This window comes from Neolamprologus multifasciatus, chromosome 23 (assembly GCF_963576455.1).
Source record: "Neolamprologus multifasciatus chromosome 23, fNeoMul1.2, whole genome shotgun sequence".
In the NCBI taxonomy this organism is placed as follows: domain Eukaryota; kingdom Metazoa; phylum Chordata; class Actinopteri; order Cichliformes; family Cichlidae; genus Neolamprologus; species Neolamprologus multifasciatus.
The window spans coordinates 11,392,561-11,417,740 of record NC_140460.1 but is presented as its reverse complement, the minus strand read 5'-3'; the positions used below and the strand labels follow the sequence as shown (position 1 = coordinate 11,417,740).

Below are 25,180 nucleotides of genomic sequence, written 5' to 3'. Positions count from 1 at the left end.
GAGTCAGAGACAGAAAATCAAGAAGAACACAAAGAGGGGAAAAGAGGGAGAGGAGCGTATTCACAGAGTAAGGCTGCTGAGACGTGACTTGTTGCAGTAAAGAGAGAAAAGCAATGCCACAGATGGAGGCGGAATCTAAAAGATGCCAGAGTTCGAGCGACAACTGTAAGCGTCGACTAGCCAAAATGTGTTCTGAATATTTCTCCAGCACTGTCCCACAGCACATTTGTCAGACTCTGAAGGTTTGTATCCATCAAGCAGCAAGTCACCAGAACCCTCCACCGTGCAGGGAGCGCGCTCCACTTCTTAGCCTATCCCTGTCTCGCTCAATTACAGTAACCGTTTTAAACTTGCAGAAGAAGAAAAAAAACCCTGCACATAAATATTAATCATCGACTGGGGTGATTTCACATCATTCCGCAGCGATATTAAACGAGGAACGAAGGCAGTGGAGTCGGAGGGAGAAAGAGAGAGAGAGGAAAAAAATCTTTTCACTATCAAAGGCTTTCTCAGATAAGTGTTATTTTCAGTCTCTCACATTTCAAACACGGTGCAACAGTGGAACACTGAGACGTACTTGCCCCATTATCTGTCAGCCGCTAATGACATTCTGCAACAGCGTATACCTCACCTGTCTCTGCCTGATAGGCTGTCATTTTCTCTGGGGACTAGTTAGTGATGCTAGCTACTGTTTTATTTAAAGCAGGGTTTTAATGAAATGACACCTAAAAATTATTTCATTTCAAACAGCCGATGAGAGCTGAAGTCTTCCAAATCTGCTGCTCTCCTCAAATAGTTGCTTGCGGCGACCTTTAAATGGTTTGTGTTTGTGTAATTGATAGTGAAAGAATAACAGAGATTTTATTACAGGAGCTGCCAATTTTATTGAAATGTACACGTGTGGACGTGGACGCATTGATGCGTGTGCGTCTGTGTGTGTTATTTATGGATGAAAATGGGACTCTCTTGTTGTTTGCTGCTGCACCTAATTGCCTCCAGTGAATCATTAGTTTGCACTTATGGTAACACTCCCTAATTGCCATTCTCTTGTGGTTTGTTTTCATGATGCTGCTGTAGATGTATTCATATTGTTTGGAGTACCCAGATTGATGCATGCATCTAATTGTGTTTGTGTGTGTGTGTGATTTAACAGGGAGACACTCTGGAGATGCTGGGAGACACAGTCAGTGGGATGGCCCGGTGTCCCTATGACCCCAAACACGCCAACGTAGCTCTGGTCGCAGGTACGACATGGTTTGTTTAGCGTGTGCTGTCACACAATGAGGAAGTGTGCGATGTCATCAAAATATATTTTTGCCCCTTTGAGCAGAACAAAAGAGAGCCGCAGCGTTTCCTCAGCTTCAGTTTACCTCGTTGTGTTTGAACTCGTTCATTAATAATCAATACTGTGTCTGAAACTGTTCAGATCCTTATCTGATGTTAGCTGGTAGTAAAAAAACGAATGTTATTTTTGTGTGGGCGTGTAGAAAGTTGCAATTACATTGTTGAGTGGTCAGTCACATCGTGTTTACAATGTAGCGCATAAAAGGTCACATTAACTCCAGCTTCGCTGTTTATGATGGTGCTTTGGCAGACAATCCAACTCACCAGCTGTTTTTATGTGTGTATGTGTTTGTGTGTATCAGAGGGGAATCTGTTTACGGCCACAGTGACGGACTTCCTGGCCATCGACGCGGTGATCTACCGTAGCCTCGGAGACAGTCCTGCTCTGCGCACAGTGAAGCACGACTCCAAGTGGTTCAGAGGTATCTGCAGACACGTGTGCGTGTGTGTGTGTGTACGCTTTGAGTGGGCGTGTTCGTTTGTGTGCCGTCAAGCATAGTTATGTCGGCGCAGCGCGCTCAGCATCACGCCTGCTGTTGATGTTAATGTGAGTCTGATGGTTGGAGTTTGTGTCCACATTACTTAGCAGCACGTGGATCGATGCATATGCTGGTAGGACAGGTCTGAGTCAGCAGGCAGGCAGCTAGCTGTACACAGAGCTGCCTCTTTCACAGAATCACCCATATTACACAGTGTCCGACCAAACGTTTGTCGCCCCGGGCCTGCAACAGGATCTCAAAGTTTTACTTTATCCTTGTATATTTTTGTTGGCTCAGGGGGAAAGGAAGCTCATTTTAATAACTTTATATGCTGCTGTGATAATACAGCAGCATCTGTTAGTAGACCTAATCTAAACCTGTAAAAATACTCAGTTTTTAACCATTTAAAGTGCCTCATGAATCTAATACATAGATTATTATTATTATTTTCTACCCAAAAAGGTTTGAGTAGAAACCTTTTTGCACTGCGGTGTTGCCTCTTTGCCCTTAGCCGCACCACATGTCAATCAAAAAAGCCGCAGGTCCACCATAAATTATACCTGTGATAACAGCATCGCTGGCACGGTAGCTGTGTTCTCAACAAGCCATGCTCCTAGATACATGCTACATTTGGCACATGTGTATGTTTATTCGAGCATGCAGGTAAAATGCTTCCACCGTTGAGCCCGTCATGCCCCTTCAACGCCGTGTGCAGCATCGTCTGCTTCCTTTGACGTGACGCGTTTGACTGAAAAACACTGCGTGCAGTTGTTGGTGACTTTGACTGCTGGAAACAAGCGGGCCAATCACAGTGCATGAAAGCTTTTTTCACAGACTGCGGCTTTTGTTATTCGTTGACACGCAAGATCCTACAGTTATTTTACAGTTTGAATATTCGAAAGTAAGACACTTTGCATTTCCGGTGCTATTAGAAACCTTCTTCCGGTGTTTATGCTACAAAGTAAAAATACTGAGTGTGATTGGTGGACAGTCACCAGACTGAGTGGACCTGCCAATCACATTGCCCGAGCCCCTGGTCTTAATGCTCACACAGGTTTTAGAAGGTCCCAGGCACGCCTGCCTCGTTCCTCGGAAGCACGAGGGAGTCATAATGTGCTTATTGTTTGCTGTGAAATCCCCTTTCACCATGTAATGAAATTAAGCATGGCTGTTGCCTCTTTCTCACTGCCCCCATGTCGCTCGGTTGCTGTGGGAATTAATGATGCATTTGCAAATAGAAATGCTGTTTTGTTATACTCGTTCTCGCCTGTACTTCATGAAACCTGTTCTCTCCGTGCACCACTCCTGCACACGTCGCCTTTCTTGTTTGTTTCTCTAAGTGTTTCTTTCTCCTACGACACAGAGCCGTATTTTGTCAGTGCCGTGGAGTGGGGACCTCACATCTACTTCTTCTTCAGAGAGATAGCCATGGAGTTCAATTACCTGGAGAAGGTAAAGAAGTCATTGCGAAGGAAATATATTCTCCTCCCCCGCTGAGCTCTCTCACATTACCTTGAGGTCCATTCACAGCATCTTTTAAAAAGAACTGGAGAGAAATGTGGGAATCTATCATTAGAATTCAAGCATGAAGAGAGCTGAAGGTGTAGTATCTCTCTGTTACAAACTGCGATGACCTTTCGCCTTTGTATTTGTTTACGTACATATCTAATGCAACAAGTCACGTTATTAACAGCTGTCTGTATTAACCTAAGAAAAACTGGTCGATTTTCTACTGACTTGATATATTTCTTGCCCCCAGAGCAGTAGCTGCATCTTTATTAAAAATAAAAAAATATAAACCTGTTTCTTTAATAAATTAGCAATTCACTTTTGGGGAGTGTTTGTAAAAGGTCCCTGGCTGCGACATGTTTACAGAGAGCAGAGTAAATTGATACTTAAGCAGCATCGCTATTGTGTGTTCAAAGAAGCAATTTTGAGATGCACTGACATTTTCATGAATAATTGATATTAGATTTAGCATTATAAAACAATGATCTGTCAAAAAAAGGGTTTCCACATTGCAAATAGCATGCAAATGACTCTTCAGAGATCGCCCTGGAGTTAAAAAGAGCTTTTTAATATGCAGTTTTCAAGATGAAACCTCGGGAAATATTAACTGCCCGGCTTTGGAGTCATCGGAGATATAAGCAAGCTGCGCTCGTTCTGTATAGTAAGTATCGTATTCTCTGCTCGTGGCTCCTCACAGGTGGTGGTGTCACGCGTTGCCCGGGTATGCAAGCGGGATCAAGGCGGGTCTCAGCGCGTCCTGGAGAAGCAGTGGACGTCGTTCTTAAAGGCCCGTCTGAACTGCTCCGTGCCCGGCGATTCCCACTTCTACTTTAACCTGCTCCACTCCACCAGCCCCATCATCAGGATGCACGGCAGGGACATCATCCTGGGGGTGTTCTCCACACCAGCCAACAGGTACCTGCACAAACAGGAGACTCTCTCTCACACAGGGAGACTTAAGACCCCTGAATCTTGGCCTTTCCTTCATATGTGAAGAGCGCGGCCTGTACATTCGACCAGCGCAGACCTCCATTCTCTCAAAGAATCCACACGAGTCCTCTGGTTATAGAAAGTCCAGCTGTACTTGTTTCTTGGTGAGCTTATGGTATTTAAAGTCTTGCTGAATGTTCATTTAATAAATTATGCTCTTCATTAGAGTAAAAAAGCAGGATAAAGTAGGTTTGCACACATGAACAATGTCAAAATTGGTGAAAATGCTCAAGTCAAGACTCTAACTGTTGATCTTTTATATACAGAGTGTGGTTGTGTCCCAGACTCAACCACACTCTGCTCTGTATTTTTCAGCTATGTTAAACTTTTGCCTTTGTATGAACTCAGTATGGGATGTTCAGGTGTGATATATAATTCAACATTGAGTTGTTTTTGTGAAATCACTGCTTATATTACATCATACGCGCAGCAGAACCTCAAAGGGACTGACTTCTGTAAACCTTTCTGCCTTTAAGTGCATTTTTTTGCGGGTTGTTTATTGTTTTATCGATTTTTTTTTTGTTTAATAAATGTGTTAATGAGGCCTGGGGGGGGAGGGGGGTCCTCTGTCTCTGTCATGGTTGGTGTTTTTAAAGAAATGCACATGTGTGTAGTCGCTGCTTTTGTGGACCACCATAGTTTTTTTCTTCGCCGACTCGGAGAGAAAGAGCAAGGTTTCCTACAAGCTCCAGAAAAACGAACGTGCCTGTGTTGGGGTGCAGAGGTCAGGATTGTACAGAGTAATCTAAGACACATGGAATGCTTTCACGGAGGACAAAAGGGTGATTTGTTGAAAGACACGATTAAACTGAAGAACGCTGAGAGGAGGAGGGAGGAGGAGAGATGTTGCACGGTAAGTGGGGGGATTACTGCAGGCTGAGGGCATTAGCAGAGCCAAAGACAACACAAACTGTAACCCAGAAAAAGTGAGAAAAGAAAATGTAAGTCACAGCTGACTCAAACGATGAGACTTGGCAGTGTTTTTTTATAATCCCATGTCTCTTTCCTCATACAGTTACAGTAATCTGCTTATCATGCTGCGCTTGAAGATGCTTTCACCGAGCACTTTGATGCTGCTTTTTTCAGCATTGTAAGACATCATCTTAGAACTAAGTCTGAGCCTAAATTGCTCTGAATGTTTGCGTCCTCCGAGCAGCAGAAGGATGAAAGTCTATGACTATATTGCAGTCTAAGTGGCTCATATTATAGAGCGGGATTCAGTATAGTTTCTCTGTGATGGCCCACTCATGTTACACTACCTCAATGGCCTTTTGCTGTGTCTGCTAGAGCAAGCACTTTAAAGCACACACTTGGAAATGCTCGCAACTGCCTTCTTTTTGGTGCGATAGCAATCCAAACCTCTCACTGTAATGCCACCAGCAGCCTATCTGCCATCAATCAGTGGTCCCATTATAAGAATATCTTTATTTTTTAGAATATAATAGAGCTCTGTAGCAGCGGGCACGGGAGTTGCACGGTGGGACAAGCACAGAGGAGACAAGCACATTTAAAAGGGAGAAAAGATAAAGAGGAGAAGAGACGGATGAGAAACTCAAGGACGAGGAAGTCAATAACGGACAGCACGTGCGTTCTCTGACATCTAAAATTGTTTCATCAGCTGCATCTTATCTGCGTGTTTGGAAGGGCACCGCTGCGAGTGGGGGCCACTGCCTGCAGAGACAGATGGATGCTTTATGCACACACAAACTCGCACACTCGGAAACATTCACAGCGGTTCCCAGATAACACCATTTACAGCTCACCGAAGAAGCGCGCCGGCTAAATACACACACGCCCACACCTGCCTGCCCAACCTGCCGCTGGGCCCTGTTTTAAATAACCCGCAGCCAAGCCAGAGAGAAAAGGAGGTTCAGATGGACAGATAAAGAGGAAAGTAAACACAAAAAGATACAGAGAATGTGTGAGGTGATCTAAAAAAACCTCCCACTGGCCCCGGTGTGGCCCCACTGCGCTACACTGGCCAAGTGCTTGCCAGACAAATTGCTTTGGCTGGCAGCTTGCAGTGAAAACAGCACGACGAAGGACCCAGGAGTGGAGGAAAGAGCCATTCTCTCCTGCTATTTGGCCGGTGCAGTGTTGGACTGTAGCATGGGAATGAAGTCAGGGTTTTACTGTCTCCCCTGGACGCTCGGGAGTTACTCATCTCCACCTGTGAGCCACGTACTCCTGGAGTCATTTTACAGCTGCTCCACTGTTTTGGATCATTGTGGGATCATTTCATCTCCGTTTCCAGAACATAACATCACCCCAGGTTGCCAGTTCCTTTGTCGATCCAGCGCCGGAGCCCAGGGTCATTTCTCTCCCAACAGGAATGAAAGAGGAGTCCAGACTTCCTACCGAGCACCCTCCTGCACACCTGATGCTCGAAAGGTCAAGGAAACATCAAACTTATGAGAAAGTGTAGGAGCTTTCTGGTAGCTGTGTTTCCTAGTTTATATAATAAATGATATATCTTTAAAAAAGAGCAGCAGGATGTCAAACTGAAGGGTTACCTGGGGCTGGTAATGAAAACAAACCATTCTCATTATTTTTATTTGTCATTGTTTTGCCAGCTAAAAATGTCTATCTCTCCTGGAACAGACTGACAGCTCATTAGTTTTGTTATAACCGCCCAGGAATGGAAGAAAAATATTTTATGGAAAACAGAGTAAATCTGCGGGAGGCCATGTTTGGGTTTGGTTGTAAAGAATCCCAGGGGTCGGACAGCAGGATGCCCCTGTGGGAAAACACAGCAGAGGAGGGGAAATGAGGAGGACAAGGAGCAGGAGGAGAACAGGTATACGATGCCAGGATGCACAGCTGTGCAAACTAGACCCCCTGGGTCTGCAAGCAGAGAGGGCACCAGAATACATAATGAGGCAGCTAGCTGTTTCTTGAGAAATGGGCAGTGGATAGGAACAGGTAGCACGTGGAACGACCACGGCACCCCAAACAGCGAGAGTTTAAGAGCGAGGTTTGTTTGTCGAAATAGGCCATGGAGGTTAATTTAGAGAGAAAACAAAAAATCCACACGGACGTCGAAGGGAAAGATCAAGAGAAAGTATGAAAAACATAATTGTCAAAGTTCAGCAGCGTGGCGGGCAGGATGTGGACACAAATTAAGGACTCGTGAGACAAACAAAAAGTAAAGGGGAGCTTTAATGCTCAACTAATTCAGAAACACAAAAATATAAACTGTGGCTGAACTGGAATAAACAATCCCCAAACTAGGAATCTCAGGGAGACATGGAGCAAGGAAACACACTCCCCAGAGGCAGGACACGACGAAGGACATGACGAAGGACACAATGAAGGACAGGGGGACACTAAATACTCCTGGTATAATGAGGGGACAGGATACAGGTAGGAACAGCTAAGGGTAACGAACAAAACAACTCGAGGGAAAGAGAATAAAACAGGAAGAGAGACACAACCGAACAAAGAAAGACAACGAGACCAATGCAGAAACGAGGCTGAATGGGAACAAAAACGCATAAAACTAAATACTGTAGTAACCAAGATACACAGCGACTCGAACATAAGCTAAGACTGAAAGGCAAAATATAAACAGAATGCTGGAGAATATAATAAATAGAAAATAGAAACGTTATAGGTGACATAACAAAAAGGCACAAATGATCCAAATGGTAGAAGTGGAAAAGGTTCCAGTAAACCTTTTTTTATAACATTTTACAACATACTTTACTGGAGCCTCTTGCCCAGTGACAGCCCACAGTTTCATCAGAAACCTCAGAAAAAAGCTTTAAGCCTGTCTGTAGAAATGCTACAGGTTACAAATTTTATTTCTCTACTTTTTTTTTTGTACAAAATCATTTTTCTATATTTATACCAGAACAGAAATTTTTATAACCCTGATGTAAAATCTATAAATACATATATCCAAAGTCTCTGTAAGAGTTAAACCACCAATTAAAAGATTTTCCTTCCGTCCTGTAAAATCCTGGTGTCACGCGTCCGTTTGGAGGGTGTGAAAATATTTCAGGCTGTCAGCGAGTTCGTTAAACAGCGAGGAAGCCCTTCAGACTCCGCAGAAGTCCTCACAGACAAACATCACACGAGTCTTTGTAAGCCTTGACAGTCTGCCACTCAACACCAGCAAAGAAGGCAAATTTCAGCAGGCTGAAGGAATGATGGAGATGTAAACAAAGGAAAAGCAGTCTCGAGTATGAGGGAGTAACTAGGAAAATTATTGGAAATGAATTTTGTGTGCGAGAAAACACACACACACACTGACTTACTTAAAATACAAGTGGGAGAGACAAAGAGAATAAAAATAAGAGTGAGAATAATTAGGAGAGTTCTGTGAGATAAACAGCCCGAGGCTTTTTGGCTTGCTTCTGTCAGACACCGAGCCCTACACGGGCCAAGCCCAGTGACCTGCAGCGAGAGAGAAAAATAGAGCCGGGGGCTGGAGGGGCGGGCGAAGGTAGAGAAAGAAAGCCAAGCTGGCAGTGATGCAAAGCTGGCAGATGTGTCAAACATAACATCTGGTGCCTGCAGCCCCGAGAGAGACGCTGTATCGTCCAGAGATACGCCCGCAGTTCCGCCGTGCCGCCCGGGGTCGAGTCACATTCCTGCCTACAAACGATAAGTACCCAGGGAGACGGCGTGACCTGATCAAACGGCACATCGGGAGAGCGCGGCTCCCTACTGCAACCAAAATCCAGCCTTCAGGCGCTGCCGTTCCAAACAAACTCTGCGGCTTTCAAGGGGCACTCAACAGAAACGCCTCTCAGCTTGATGCAGCGTCCTGGGGGCAAGCTTCAGAGACCCTCACATTCACCAGCTGGACATTTACTTTTGAAGGAAGCGTGAGACGAGGAAATAAACAGACTCAGTGGGTTTTATGTAGCAGCAGGTTCCAGGTGACTCAGTCTCAGGTTTTTTTAATGTGTGTGTGTATCTCTAAGGTATTAATACTGAGTCACTGTTCTCACACCACGCACTCCATTAGTCATTGATGAGGACACTTCAGTGTGGAAGGACGAAGCATGTTCAAAAACTCATTTCTTATCTCACCCTGACACCGCTCTCTTTACTCCTTTGTTCCGTAGTCGACGCGCAGAAACGTGGCCTCAGAAGTGAGTCTGACTTTGTGTGAATGTGTCTGTATTTGTTGGTTTTGTCGGTGTGTGCTTGCTCGTGTCGAGTGTGGGACACAAACGCTTCTCAGAACAGATGCTCTGCGCCCTTTCGCTGGGTCCGCGAGCACCAGGCGTTTTACTGTAACATTTTGTTGGTTTCTTTTCCTTTACGGGAATCTTCTGCCCCCTTTGTGAAGACAAAATATTCAGTGACTCACTTCCTGTTTGGTTTATATTTCAGGAATTCCAGCCAAGATCTTTTCACGGGCCTAATCTAGCTGTTGCATCCATCGCGTATCTATTCTTTGGACACCGAGTTGACAGCGTCTGTCTTACCCTGCTTCTCTCTTCGTCTCACTACCGATTTCCTTTGTGTTCCAGTAATGGATGTCAAAATATGAACAGCCCATATCCAATTTGTCATCTTTGCCGGGTGTCTGTCGCTTTCTCTTGTCACAATTGACTTTCTATATTTGAACTCTTTTCCTATTTCAAGTTTCACAGTCTATTTTTCAGCCGAGCTATAATCTACCTCGTCTTCTCTTTTCCGTCACTTCTTCTTTCCGCAGGCTCGTTGGAACCTACAGCCTGCTGACACTGAGCCATTCTGTGTCAGTTCAAAGTGTTTTTATCAATCGCCCGTCTCTGTCTCTGTAGCATTCCAGGTTCGGCGGTGTGTGCCTTTGACATGGAGCAGCTGGCTGCTGTGTTTGATGGAAGGTTTAAGGAGCAGAAATCACCAGAGTCTATTTGGACGCCTGTTCCAGATGAAGTCATCCCAAAACCAAGGTGCAGATGGCGGTAATCAATTTGTGCACCTGTGTTCGAGTTGTTATCAAAGAATGATCAGGGGAATAAAGCTGCGTTGTAAAGTTTTGTTTTGAAGTCAGAGTTGGCCGTAAGACTCTTTGGAAAATGTGTTTTGCAGGTTGTCGTTCGTGGGTAGGGTTTCATCCCCGAAGGGCATTTAGACAATGCAAAGTAACATGAGTGAATTTTACTCCTGGGTCTTTCAGTCAGGATCACTTTGGGAAAAATGGAGGATTGTTATTCCATCTGCAGTGAATTATATATATGCCAGTGTGGTTTTGTTCTGAGCTTCTTCTTCTCACACACACTGAAAGCCTATAATGGGGAGACAGCAAAAACCCCAAGCATAGACCAGAGCAGGCTTAGCATTAAAGGGGGAATAGCTGGGATTTCAATGTCTGGGTCTCAAAGTGGCTTGCAGAGAACTGGAGACGGGAGGGGGCGGTGTAAATTGTGCAGCCTTTATAAGATTTCCCAGTTTTAATGTAGGGTGTCTACTTTATACTAAAAAATGCCTCGAGGAGACTATTGTTGTGATTTTGTGCTATATAAATTAAATTAAATTGAATTGAATTAACCAATCAGATGGAAGGGTCCCAGCTGAACCCTCAGCTGATGTGTCCTATGAACTAAAGCTACGGTTGTGCTTTTTATATGATTAAATAAGTAGGAAAGACAAAAGTCTGTTGATATACACTGAAGCAGAAAAATCCCTTATCACAAGGATAAAGCTTGTTGCCCTCCAATCTACGTCTTGTGCTCATGCATATCTGTCGCTTTATTTCTACTTTATATGTCAGGTCCTTTTAACTGAATCAGATCAGTATGTTTTTGAAAAAAAAAAGGATATCTGTCTGAGTGTGAGACACTCAGACTGTCTAGACTGCTTAATTATATAATACTATCTTTGTGCTTAACATGCTTAATCTTATTTTCCCCAGACCCGGTGGTTGTGCCGTTCAAGGATCCAAGTTTAATTCCTCGAACTCCTTCCCCGATGAGATGTTAAATTTTGTGAAGACCCATCCTCTGATGGATGAAGCGGTCCCATCACTGGGACAACGACCCTGGATAGTGAGAACCATGGTCAGGTGAGACGGTCCAAGCATTACTACTATATTATTCACTCAAACTGCATAAATATCTCTTTGCAACATAATGGTGAGGCATTTGATTTATTATATCTGTCCAGTTGAAAATATGTCCATACATATAGTATATGGACATATTTCATTTTTCCCGCGATATCGTATTCAGCTGTAACAGCTAAAACAAATGAAATCTGTCATACTCACAATTGTTTGTTTTGTAACCAAAGTTGAAAATGAATGAAACTGGGGCTGCACATTAATTACGATTTAACAGTTCAAGTCGCAACAGTTAATTAGAGGAGATGCGGTGTGTATGAGATCTGAAACGGCCTGTAACCCTGTATATTTACATGAACTCCTCCCTTTGCTGAACAGCAACCAACATAAGTTGGTTGTTGAAGCCTGTGGTAGCAGGCAAGCAGCTGTGGCCCATCAAGTCCCACATAAATACTGGTGCCTGCCCCCCCGCCTCCCACTGTCTACCGTACTGAGTCCCACAGCCACCAGGGGATTATGGGGACCGGGTGCACGAGGAATATTAAACACCCGGCACGACATGGCTTCTATTCTCATCTACTTACTCACACACACAGAACTCTGTGTGGATCAGCAGCACTCTGCTATTGTCCTAGGACAAACCCATTTACTTGAGTAATATTATTAATGTCTGAAACGTCTGGCGTAATTAGTTTATTATGCAAATTTGATGAGCAGTTTCTTCTCTAAGGAATTCATATCTTTTTGCAGTGACTCGAGTGAAAATGGCATATCAGGATTTAAATTCACACCAGGCCGTATTTTACACCTAAACCAATGATTTGTAATGCACTTAAATCATAAACTCACCTCCAGAAGCTACTTTGTGGAAGTGTGTCCTAAATGAGCTGCACAGCGCCGTGGCATTAACGCAGCGCTCTGTTTTCCCTGCGGTTCAGGTACCAGCTGAATAAGATCGTGGTGGATACCGAGGCCGGGCCCTACAGAAACCGCACCGTCCTCTTCCTCGGCTCAAGCAGAGGGACCATCCTCAAGTTTCTCATCATGCCCAACCAGGACAATACCGTTACCAATAGCAACATCTTCCTGGAAGAACTGGAGGGCTTCAACCCCGATAAGTAAGCGAGTACAACAAAGCATGATCTGATTAAGAATTACACACGTGTTTTGGCCTGTTAGAAGAACAGTTTTTGGATGTAGATGTGAATAATGTGTGATGGAGACTGCTGGCAGGTTTCTTTCATTAAAAATGAGCCGTTTTCACACATGAACTCGTCGGGCGTCGGGGGATTTAGGTGAGGACAACGTCTGAAGCTGTCCTTTTCCACATGGAGCACACTTCAGACATGTCCTCACTGGAAATACTCCATTTGGTTCAGGCGGCGTCTTTGCTTTTCCCACACGAGTGTAAATAAGTGCAAATCGACATCACATGGACTGCATCGGACTCTTTCATGCACTTCCACTGAGTGATGCATGGTAAGGTTCAGGGCTCCAGTGCATGTGTGAAGACAGTTTATATCGCATCCGTGCATGATGTATAGTACGTGACATGTTAATCAGGAAGCTTTAAAGTTGCTGTTTTCCTTATGTGACTAACTACCCGCAGGCAGGCTTGGTATTTGTTATATAGACACGAAAGTGAAGAAATTCTTTATTATTCCTTTAAGGCACAAACCTGGGTAGTGAGAGAGCTTGGCGTGGAACAGCTCGCAAATAGATGACGCAGGTCGAGGGAAGGAAGGGGTTAAGTGACATCTAGCTTTGATGTATATGCAGCGCGGGGAGCCGGGGAGGTGATGTGGCTCTTACTAAAAGAGGCGCTGCAAGGGGAGACAAAAGCACTTGTCTCGGAAACACGTCGAATCATACAGAAAAGCTCACCTACTCGTTGTGCGATGTACGTAATTGTGGCAGATGTGAGGAGATGAAACGGCCTGCAGAGAATAGGAATTAGGCAAATAGAAAAGAAAAGCAGTTAATGTTCATTATCGAGAAATCTCAACATGTTCTAAGGAGCCTGAGAAGAGCAGCATTAGTGAGAAAACATCAGTAATGAAACGATGATAAAATCACACTATCTTTAATCTTGACCAAAGTTACAGATTGTCAGGAAAATTGACCCCTTATCTTCAGACTGCAGCTGAATCACGTTTAATATCTGGATCTTGGCAGAAGATCGGAGTAGATTGGGCTTCTTGATCCGTTCTAATTAGCATTTTGCACGAGGCGCGCAGCTTTGAGGCTCCTCTGAATGCCCATCATTACGTAATGAACACAGGGTACAATAGCCTTTCAGTCTTCTTTTTGTTCTTTGTTGAGATGGTGGATGACTCCGGGCTCGGAGGGGGGGTTGCCTCACAGATGCACGCAGCTTTGGCTGGTGATTATCTTTTACCGAGGCTAATTAGAGTCATTTAAAAAACAAAGTACATGTTTCTAAACACGAGCTTTCTGTTTTAGCTAATTGTGCTCACTGATATATGCCATTTTTCCCCCTGTGGAAACAAAGTATTATTCCTTCAACCAACAGACTAGCAACACAATCCCATCTCCTCACGCGGTTTCACTTGTTATTCATGTATCTACCACTCTCTTTTCTTTTTCCATCTCCCCCCAAACACCAATTTTTGTCAGATGTGACAAAGTGGGGGACAGAGATGATGGCAAGTGAAATGAGAGGGTCCTGTGAATAAGCTTATGTGGACTGGAGTAATTTGGTCCGCGCGGTGAGGTGAGCTTTCTGGGCTTTCACAGCAGGGATCCAGCTAATCAGGAGACGGAGCACTATCACATCATTTTTTTTCTGCAGACCACAGACTCACCTTATATCCACAGACAAAACAGGTCACACAGAAACAGGGCAGCTAACATAGTTCTCACTTAAGAAGTCATCACAGAAAAAAAACACTGACCTGCGATAGGTCGGCTTCCACAGTGAACCAAGCAATCACCTAAAATCACCGAATGTCTTTCATTTTCTCTTTACCAGACTTTTTTTTTTTGCCTTATTCCTACATTTGTTAGCTGTGTGATCTTTTCTTCACCTTCACTGCCCCCCCCCCCTCCCTTTTGTGATATTGGCTGTGAAGAATTGACTCACAGCTTGGCCTTAGCAGAATGATAGATTCTTCTTAATGACTGTGGGCCCGCTGCAATGCTATTACCATAAACCATCCAGATACAACTCATGCATGAGTGCACATGTGCATAAAAAGGTATAAATCAGCTGCGTGAAGGCAGGTCGGTGCCAGCTATCGCAGCTCTAAGTGCCAATTAGATGAGATTCAGCTCCTGGTGCTGGATTTGATGGCCAGCCGACCCCTCGAACTTCTATAATCAGCGCCGTGGATTTTTGGGTTGATACTGTAACATCTACACGCATCGGTCTCTCTAATCAATTACTTTTTTATTATGGCTTTTATTTATAAAGCTGTTTATGTTTGGCTGTGTTTCATATTTGGTCATTAGGGAGTTTTTTTTCCAGCTGTAAAGCTAAGAGTGGGGTCAGAGGTTTAATGTGCTGCCTCGGTCTGGTAATTGAAATTGTGTAATTCTAAAAAATATTTTTTTTATGTGTATCTGCATCTGTGTGTGTTCTCGTTGCAGGTGTGCTGAGGACTCTCTGCAGGCCAGGCAGCTGTTGTCCCTGACTCTAGACCGGATGAGCCACACTCTGCTCCTCGCCTTCCCGTCCTGTGTGGTCAGAGTACCAGTGGCACGATGCCAGCTTTACTCCCGATGCATGAAGTAAGCCTCCGACAAAAAACCGTTCACACAATAGCAAAGAAGGGCAACGGGGCAAAGATGAGATGTTAGGTGACCCTCGAGGAACCATCTGGCCTTCACAAGTGTCCTTCTTCCAGCTGCAGCTGTAGCAGACCCGTCTTTGCTGCAATAATAACACAATATTACAACTTATAACATCTGCCGCTTTGCCCTTGAGCGAGATGGCAATCTGTTAAATGCAGCACAGTAAAAACGAGTGAAACTTTAATAAAATAGGTGAATAAGTTGGCATAAAATCAAGTGAAAGCTTTTAATGTGATAAATTCAATTAAAATAGTGGCGTATTATTTTTGTTTTACTCTGTCGTGTGCAGCATAATTTTACTTTCCAGTAATAATAATTGCTGATAATGCAATACATGATATTTTAACTTGATAGGAGAGTAGTAATGATGTGAACGAGTCCTGCAGTTGAGCAGAAACGGAGCAGAAAAGCAAACCTTACGCGGCAAACACTTCCAAAACCCAACGACCAAACGCTTCCACAAATCCCCAAATCCCAAAAGGCCAGCTCCAAAATGTCCAGATTGAAATGTCCTTGCAGTGACCAACTTGAGTGAGCAACACCCTCAACCTCTTGGCAACCAACCGAGATCACAAGGTGATGGGAGGCAAAAGTGCAGATTAAAAGTGTGTAAGGAACTCGACTCAGTTCTCAGCAAACTGCTTGTATTCTGGTTTTATTAAAGCAAAGTCGCCCGTGTCATATATCAGCATCCTGCAGCAACTACCTTTGTGAATTTCTGCTTCACATCTGTGAGGTTTTGGGTCGACTCTGAATGTTAGTTAATGCGAAGTTCTGTGTTTGCAGACATCAACAGATTTGAGATTTGCACTGATTTATCGCAGTTGATTGCGATGCATGTAATTGCCAACTTGACTCCACTGTATTGCAAACTGATAGCAGACTGAGTTAGCGTCTTATTGCCACACAAATGTGCTTTGAACACGACCTGGTCGTGGTTGCAGACCTGGTCCCCATCTTTGAAGCAAAGAGGAAAAAGGAAAAGAGAAGTGCCAGATACGGTAGCTGCGGTCACACAGCAGTCATCACCTCAGCTAATGTGAGTTAGCGACTGGTCTTGGTGCTGTTTGGAGCATTTTAAATGCTTGCTTTGCTGTTAATTGTGCTCACAGATCATCTAAAAGAAAATCTGTGCTCAGTCTGGCTTTCAATGAGTAAAATTAAAGCTTAATTTTTGTTCTGTTTCAGCACTATTTAGTAGTTGTGAATCCATACAGTGTAGAGATGATCCTTGTAAAGCAAGCTCGTTACTCTTTAGCTAGTAACTTAGCACCCAACCCTCCTGATCACTCTGTTCATCACTACATTTTAGATTATGGGAAAGAACAGTGAAGAAGCTGGATTTCTGGAAGCCTGGCTGTGCTGCAATTAAACATAAAGATTTATTCAAAGCAAGGCTGTTTCACCTGCACACACCCACACAGTCTGCACACTGGAAAGAATCACACTTCAGTCTAGTTGCCCGTGGCTGTGGCCCTTCAGAGTCCACTGACACAGTAACACAGACTGGTACACACTCTGGTACATGAGGCGTGCAGTTGTGTTCACTGAACCAGGTGAGTCGTACAAGCGTGTAATGCACATTAAGAAAGCCCTCGCATGCTTTCTGAGGTGTGTATGGCGTGTGCACTTTTATTTTCGATGTGTGTATGTGAGTTAATTTTCTGTGTGCAAATAGGTTAAATATTTCTTAGTCATGCTTCGCTGTCTTCAAGTCTATTTTTTTTTAACCTTTGAAGAATATTTTTGAGCACTTTGAATTTGGTTCAGTGCGATGACAGTTGATGTGCAGATTCCTTTCCACCTGACTTTAATCCTGTTTGATATGCTTGCATTTTTAAATAAAATCTTCAGTATTTCATAGTAACAGCTCGGCTTTATGCTGTGTGCCGAGCGTACAGCTGGATCTTTTGATGTCGTTTAACTCTGGCTCATTACACTCTGGTGCAGAATATCATTAAAGGTGCATGCAGAGTCTTCCCCTGCTGGTTATTAGAAAGAAGACAGTCTTAAGGTTTAAAAGACTTTGTGCTTGCTTCATTTTGCAGACTCTAAACCTACGCCCATCTTTTACACCATCTGTCCTTAACTTTTGCACCTTTGCTGTTACTGTGCCGGTAGTTTGGTAAAAAGAAAGACTGCCAGCTGGTTTGGTGCTGCAGATATAGCTGTACCTATAATATTTGTCTAAATACACCTTAGTAAGTTTCCCTTTGAAGACGCCTTTAGTCACCGTCAGCTTCTGCCATGATTCTGGCTGATATTTGACGATTTTTCTTGGCAGAATTGGTAAAGTTCTCCAAATCAGTTGTTTTCCTGGCACAGACCCGGCTTCTAAGAGCCGTCCTCTAATTTCATTAGCTTTGGGAAGGCCATTCCAGAAGCTTAATGTTAGCTTGCTTTATCCACTCCCCAACCAGCTCTGATGTGTTTATGAGATCAATGTCCGGTTGGAACACCTGACTGTGTTTCAGTCATCTAGCTGCTGATAGGAGGTAGTCCAATTCTCCCTCTGAGATCTTCACTAAATTCTTTGGACTTTCCCATGGTTCTGAGTTTTGGTCAGTACAATGAGTGCTGTCAAACAAATTCTCTTAACGCTGCAAAGAGAAACTATCACCTCTAGTCAAAAACGTAATTGGCCTAGGCCTTGTCAAGTTAAAAGATACTGTTGAGCCATCGGCCATAATGTTGAGCTTGTGTGAATTAGAGACATCTGAAAGCAATTCAGACTTTTTTTTTTTTAAATAAAAAAGCCATTAAAGATATATGCTGTGCAATCATTCCACCAAAAAAGCAAAAAATTACCAGACATATATATATTTAGATATCTCTAAATATGTGGTTTAGATGAATACTCTTATCTGAAATATGTTTAGTGTTATTGACACCAGTTTTGTTTAAAACTTGCAGTCTTTGGGACACTTTTTTGGCAGTCTGCGGTTTTGTCAGCATTACATTATCAGTGGAGCTGTGAGCAGGGGAGATTTGTTGCTGCACTCAAGGACATGCCATTTTATTTTTAGGGATGGAGTAGGCAATTTTTCAGAAAGTTTGACATTTGAACTTAACAGACAAATAAACACACTCCTCCCTTCACTGCTCCAAATTCATGGGCGTGCATTGCTAGGACAATGACATTTAGCAACTGAGTTAGCTGACCCAAGGAGAAATGTTCCAGACTTTGAATGTTGACTTCTTTTTGTCATAGCTAAAACACACAAACACGCCGTTCAAAGTGCAAGAGAGGAAAAAGCACCAAGTTAGTTGTTTAGATTTTTAGGTTTTCACAGGGGAACCATTAAAGGTGCCTCCTGTTCCCCAACGTAACCAAAGCCAGCAACTAATGTGACCTCCTGCCAACCACTGCAAAACGTCCCGGTGAGCTGGAGCCGGTCAGCAGCTTTATAGGGAAAAAATATTTGAAAGTCACATTTTTACTACATATGCTTTGCAAACAGTTCCTGCAAGCTTGCCTCACATCTGGCTCTTGTGGTGGCTTTCTCTACGTTCGCCTAATTACGGACAAGACCAAAAACATGCCCACAAAGCATGTGCACAAACACTTTTTCCTCTCTGTGGTTATTCATCAGCTGTTTTCCTGTTTGGAAATGTGCATGGATTCACAGTGATGTCCTGCACACGCAGTCTGTGCACATGGAATAACTTCTCCTGCAGCTGGTTGGCTGGAGTAGTGACGTGTGGGCCGGTCCAAGCCACTTTGTTTTGTTCCCATTGAGAGAGCCAGGACTTTTTTTCTGTGAACACACAGAATGAATTTGAAGTGTACCGGAATGTTTTGGCTGACTTTACCTTGAAGAGAATTTGTAAAAATATGAAGTGAGTGATAGTGTTAACATATCTAATTTATGACTCATGTTTTCGAAAGTCAAATTTAGATGAAAAACCTCAGGCAGTGCTGAAGCTGAGAATCCGTTTTGGTGAAGGTTGCTGTTGAAAAGCTCAGATCTCTGCTGAAACTCCCACAGTCTCCTAAGAAGTCTTAAATTAAGGTCCCTTTGCACAGCATTCAGCTCCATGATCAGAACCTTTACGAAAGACTTATTTTGACCGTTTATCAAACTGTCACCTAGTTAAACATCAAGAATTCAGTTTCCGTCTTTCAGGCAATGTTTTTTAAGCGCCCGTCCCTCCTCACAGCTCTGTTATTAGCTTGCCCTCTATTGATTTTTCTCAAAAATGACAAAATATTCACTGCACTGAACAGCATCAAACACGTTTCACAGGCTGTAAAACTTGAAGGTCAGTGACTTTCAAGGAGATGGAAATCAATCTAAAAAATTCACACCATCACTCCTAATTATCAGTATTTGCTTTATAGTGGATTCAGTTAAGGAAAAAGTAATCAGGACATATTTTATGACGAGCAGTTTTTAGTTAGTGTGAGCACAGTATGGTCTAATCCAGCGGTCCCCAATCCCCGGGCCCCGGACCGGTACCGGTCCATGAGTCGTTTGGTACCGGGCCGCAAGAGTTGAAGCTCAGGTGTGAAATGTATGGTTTTCAGTGTTATTTTGTTATCGTTTTGATCGTTAACTCTGTTTTCCTGGGTCTTTTCACGTGTGTTATGAATAAATCTTCCTTTTTTCGGTACCGGTACTAGTTTTATTTTGTTGTATTTATCCGCGACACCTTAAAGAAGCGGTCCGTGAAAATATTGTCGGGCATAAACCGGTCCGTGGCGCAAAAAAGGTTGGGACCCCTGGTCTAATCCATGAGCACACCACCAGAAAGATAAGCAGGGTGATGGCTAATGAAAGTCAGTTAACTGCAGCTATAGTCACAATCTGCAAATCTAGCAGCCAAGCTTCCTTAACGCTTCCCCCAAATAGACAGCGTTTGATGACCTCCCCTGTACCCTTTTCCAAAGGTAGCTGCATACTCAGAGACCAACATCACTAACTTGCGATGCACACCCAGTTATTTTGTTCAATGACAGACCTGAAATATGACAGAAACTACTTGGATCAGAAGAGAGAAACATGGGTTACTCTGAGTAAGAGTTAAATTTGTAACATCAATGAAATATCCAAACATGTATTACAGACTCCTCTTTGCTCCCCTCTAGTTTCTCTGACAGTGGACTGTTAGCTACGTTACCTGTGCAGGTGTTTCAGTTTGCATCATTGTTAAAATCATGTCATCTGTGGCTGTTTTTCTGAGCTAACATAAACATTCACAGCCAATATGAATAAAACTGTAACGCATTACCTCACCAGTGTGATTTCCCTTGAGCCATATTGAATAGATTGTTATCAGCTGCTGTGTTTAGTTGCTGTTTTGACCCAGAGACCGATTTAAGGCAGCAGCTGCACACTGTGCACTTACAGGGACCAAAGTAGAACTGGGAACCTTCTCAGGGTTCAGGCAGTCAAATAATTTGTTTCCTCTCCTCTGCAGGAACTGCATCGCCTCCAGGGACCCTTACTGTGGCTGGACCAGAGGAAGCACCTGCTCTTTCCTCAGACCTGGAACCAGGTACGGCATCCTTCTTTCGTTTTTCCGTGTATTTACAACACCACATCATACACTGCTCACTTTTATATTTAAAACAAATTCTTTGACACACTGTTTCAAAATCTTTTTCTTTATGTCGCTCTGAAGCTCTGTGTGTGCTTTTCCTGCAGTTTTTCTCTGATCTACTGCTTTGATCCAACTTGTTTTCCTTTGAATTTCTTTGAACTTTTATCACTTCTCAAGGTTACTTTTCTGACAGCAGACCACCCATGGAGACCATGCATTTTTTTTCTTAAGTGTGGAAGTGGCTGGGTTTTATTTGCAATGATTTATATTTATAAGTGACATCTGTGCCCTCGGAGTAACCTCTCCACGTACGTGAGAGCGTCACAGTTATCACGGCGCTCGTAAAACGTGTACGTGTTTAGCTGGATTCGATGTTTTTTGCATGTTTCTCTGTTTTCTGCGTAACACACGCACGCAGAGCGTTGTCTACGTGAATGTGTGTGTGTGTGAAGTGCAGCGGCCTCTCTTGACAGCTCACCTCCAGTTGTGGCTGTTTCCTTCCTGAGAAATCAGATTTCCCTTTAGTCAAGCTGCTTATTGAATTAGGCTTTCAAACGCAGGTGTAGTGCCAGCTGAACAGGCAACACAGGCCTTAAAGACCACCCCGGGCTGCCTGCTTATACTGTTATAGGCCTCTATGTTGGTCTTGATTTGATTTAACAAGGGCGGTCAACTCGGCAATCGTTTCTGCATTGAGTTACCGTGGATTTCCTCTTTGTGGAATAATGCAACCCCTCTTTCCAAACCGGTGCGAGAGGAGAGCTCAGCAGCTTGTGTTGTTAGATGCAGCTTCTGAGAGAGAGCTGCTTTGTAGTTTAAATAAAGGTAGAGCGATCAGGATTTGCTTCTGCCAACAAGAATTTTGTGACAATTCAATATTTTGTTTTCCCGTAAGCCACCAATTTAGTCTTTTGTCAGTTGTACCGACCAACATTTTCAAAATACATCAAGTGTCCACTCGTGATTACCACCGACCAGTTTTTATACATCTGTCTTAATTATTTGCACAATGAAGCATCAATAAAAGCAAAGCAGCGTAATAACAACAAAATGAAAAGCTGATAGTGCAGGTGAAATTAAAAAAGCCTATAGGAGGTTAGAAAAGAAATCATGTTCAAAATTAATTAATCGACATTGTTTCTAAAAAAAAAAAAAAAAAGGAAAATATTTGGTAACAAAACACTTACAGAAACAGTGTGTCGGGGGGTGGGGGCATTTTTAACTGGCACATTCAGGATATCAAAGCATGGTTATTAAATAATAAAAAAATTAGGGGAAGTTAACCCATAGTCTTTATATGGTACAGTAAAAACGTGTGCAGGGATTTACTGAAACACACATAAACATAAATCCAACTATAGTGGATGTTTGTCGATGATAAAAGTCGATGTTTGGTGTGAGCAGCTTTATCCTGTCTAAGCAGCTCTGTGAGGATCTTCAGGAATCGTTCTCCAGGCTTCTTGAAGGACATTCAAAGCTCTTCTTTGGATGTTTCTGCCTTTGGTTCTGGTCTCTGGCTGGATGGGGAGGTCAATCTGTGGGCTTCCACTGTGGGTTCTAATCCAGCCATGATTTCACTGCAGTGTCAGTGTGCTTGCGATCATACCTCAGTCTTTCTTTCTGTTTCACTTTATTAATGTCTGATGAGGTTTCGGTGAACAGTAGACGATCAGCTGGAGGTCTAGATCATCTCTCAGGTCATGTGTCAGGTCTTTGCTGGATCCCCCCTCCCCCCCTCTTTAAGGACATGACTTTCCAATTCTGTTCACACATGCCGAGATACGCCAGCAGCTCTTTGGGAATTATCCCTGTCAAACTGTGTGATCTTAGGCATTTTTGTAGATTCAACAAAAAAAAAAAAACTGGAACAAATTGATTCTTTGCTAAGTCGTCTCTTATGTGAAGACACAACACTGGATCAGTCCTTGAGCTCGGTGCCTTTTCTCTGCTTGGATGATTCAAAGGTCAAAAAAGATCCTCAGGAACAAGGACTGGACTGAAAATAAGTGAAAAAGCAACCAAAAGAACTTCATAATATCTGAAGAACTACTGCTCAATACAACTTTATGAAGAACAGCAGCTTCTTGAATCAAAATATCCAGAAATGATGGTTAGAGCTACTCCCTTACTAGGAAGCTGTGCTGTAACAGGGTCCACACCGTGGTCTTTATTACTTTCTCTTTAGTTACTATATGAAGTCTTTAAACAATGATCCAAAGTACCCGTGAGAATATACAAGAAAAGAAACACTGAAAATGAAAAAGCAACAGTAAGAAGTGGGCACGCACACAGAGCCACAGACACGTCTAATGTATACAAAGTGAACAACCCGCCGATTGGGAGACGCAGCCAACTGAGCACATAACATTACTCTTTATTAGGATGGCACCGCTGCAGGTTCACAGCACACTTGGACTCATTTGTCACAGTTTTTTTTTTAGGCTTTAAAAGCAAAAATGTTTGCTGCTGCTTGACCCTTTAGCTAATTACACAATGCTGACTTCTCAAGCCAAGTTCAGCTTTCATGCACAGTCAGTGCTCTGACATGTCAGATGTAGCTGCAGTGCCATAAAACAGTGTATGTGAGAGTGATTGCTACAAACGTGCACATCTTTGTGGTAACGTACAGAAGGCGTGCGTCAAATCAACCGAGCCCCCGCTAAATGCTCACTTATACTTATATGGTGACAGTTAAGGCTCAGCTGATCACATTAGGTCACACATTGGTGTTGGGTTGTAAGAATATGGCATTGATGTTAATAAGTTGTTAATACGTTTAACATCTGGGGAAAATATTGTTATTTATTCTCTCGCACCAGCTTTCTTTGATCTGAGGCCAGGAAACTGTTTAAGCACACAACCTTAAGGATCACTCTGGGCAGCTCCACCATGCAGGCTGTTAAGCTAATGGCATGCTGGCTAAAGCTTCATATTTACTGTTGTAAGAAAGCGTTATTGATCTTCTCACTCATCTCTAAGCAGGACAGGAATTTACCGACAAACTTTAAAGGGGATCTGTTATTCTCATTTCAAGCTTTATATTCATTCTTGGACTCTGCTAGAGCAGCTTTTCATGAGTCGCACTGTGAAATGATCAGTATTTGTCTCGGGCGGGGACTGGGAGCAGCTCATCCCCTCATAAACAGAAGGTTTTTGAGTGCAGGTTGTCAGCCAGAGCTGTTTGCCTGAGATGGTCCTATTGGAAATATTCTCTCTCTTTAATACAAACAGAGCCAAGAGCAGAAAAATATTTGAAACAGTCTGAGCTTCGACTCATGAGGATTGCGTGCACATATGCTGATCTCATCATTTAAAACTGGTTAATGGTTTAGACATAATAAGCCCATTTAAATATAACTGCTGAGAAAAGTAGCTGTTGCCAGTGTGAACATATTTCAAGCCGCAAAAAAAAAAAAAAAAAAAAATCAGTGGTTTTTGGCATTTTTACTTTACAGTAAAATTAAATAAATTAAATAGTTATTTAATAGGAACTGTGCAGTTTAACATAGCTCCACTACAGAGCGTGAAGCTGATGAGTGTATAGCTGATGCTAAAACAGACAAAACTTTACAGTATTCATTACTGCAAACTTAAATACACTGTAAATATAAAGCTACAATACATTTATACAAAAGTATTTGACAAACACAACTGTCTTTTTGTTTCCAGATTTTCTTGTAAGTTTCAAAAATGACAGCGGCAGCCCGTTACTATCATTAGTTCTCGTTTCTTTAGTTGAATCTACAAAAATGTCAAAGATCACACAGTTTAACAGACAGAGAATCATATTTTTGCACCAAAAAGGGCTGAAACTTGATGCACATCTCAGCACAGTGTGCAGTGTGTCCTTAAAAATTTAAGTAAGTGGAGACGTGGAGGACAAACGGCCTAAAAAACTATCTGCGGGAAATGAATAGCATCTGAAAATCATGTCCATAAGAAACAAGACCTGACACTGGGCCTGATAGATAATCCACGTACTGTTCACTGAAGCCTCATCAGAAATGGTCACAGTGGAAGGCAAATGGGGAGAAATGACTGATGGATTCAGATTTTTTAACAGAGAAGAGAAAAAAAATGCAAAAACGTCCAAAGATCTTTAAATATCCTTAAAAAAGCCTGGAGAATTATCCCTGAAGATCCTCACAGAGATGACAGTGAGCTGCTCAGAGAGCTCAGACTGAATAAAGGTGATCATATCAAATATTGACCATTTCTATTTTTGCTTTAAATACTGTATTTCTCATAATTTTTTCATGTTTCGATAAATCGCCGCACCTATTTTTTATTTTCCTGTGAAATATAAAGAAATGCGGGTCGGCTCAAGACTTTTGCACGCTAATTTACATGTGACCAAGGAAAAATAAAGAAACATATGCATGCACGCTGCATTCAGAATGAAAATGATCTGTTTTTTTAGTGATTTCGTGTGTTTTTTATGCATTTCTCTTCCAGAGCTGTGCTGTTGAAAAGGGGCAAAAGTGCACTTTCCCCTATA

At 42.9% G+C, this 25,180-nt stretch overlaps 1 protein-coding gene across 2 annotated transcripts in view; it reads left to right on the top strand.

The window, feature by feature from the left end:
* The window catches only part of sema6bb (sema domain, transmembrane domain (TM), and cytoplasmic domain, (semaphorin) 6Bb), a 144,389-nt gene that overhangs the window by 76,664 nt on the left and 42,545 nt on the right, over positions 1–25,180 (top strand). For both annotated transcript variants that reach the window (XM_085151964.1, XM_085151965.1), the window contains exons 7-15: positions 1,154–1,244; positions 1,647–1,766; positions 3,187–3,275; positions 4,030–4,247; positions 10,085–10,216; positions 11,179–11,328; positions 12,264–12,443; positions 14,935–15,075; positions 20,560–20,637. In XM_085151964.1, coding sequence (XP_085008090.1) covers positions 1,154–1,244; positions 1,647–1,766; positions 3,187–3,275; positions 4,030–4,247; positions 10,085–10,216; positions 11,179–11,328; positions 12,264–12,443; positions 14,935–15,075; positions 20,560–20,637 — 1,199 coding nt within the window. The remainder of the gene's footprint in view (positions 1–1,153; positions 1,245–1,646; positions 1,767–3,186; positions 3,276–4,029; positions 4,248–10,084; positions 10,217–11,178; positions 11,329–12,263; positions 12,444–14,934; positions 15,076–20,559; positions 20,638–25,180) is intronic.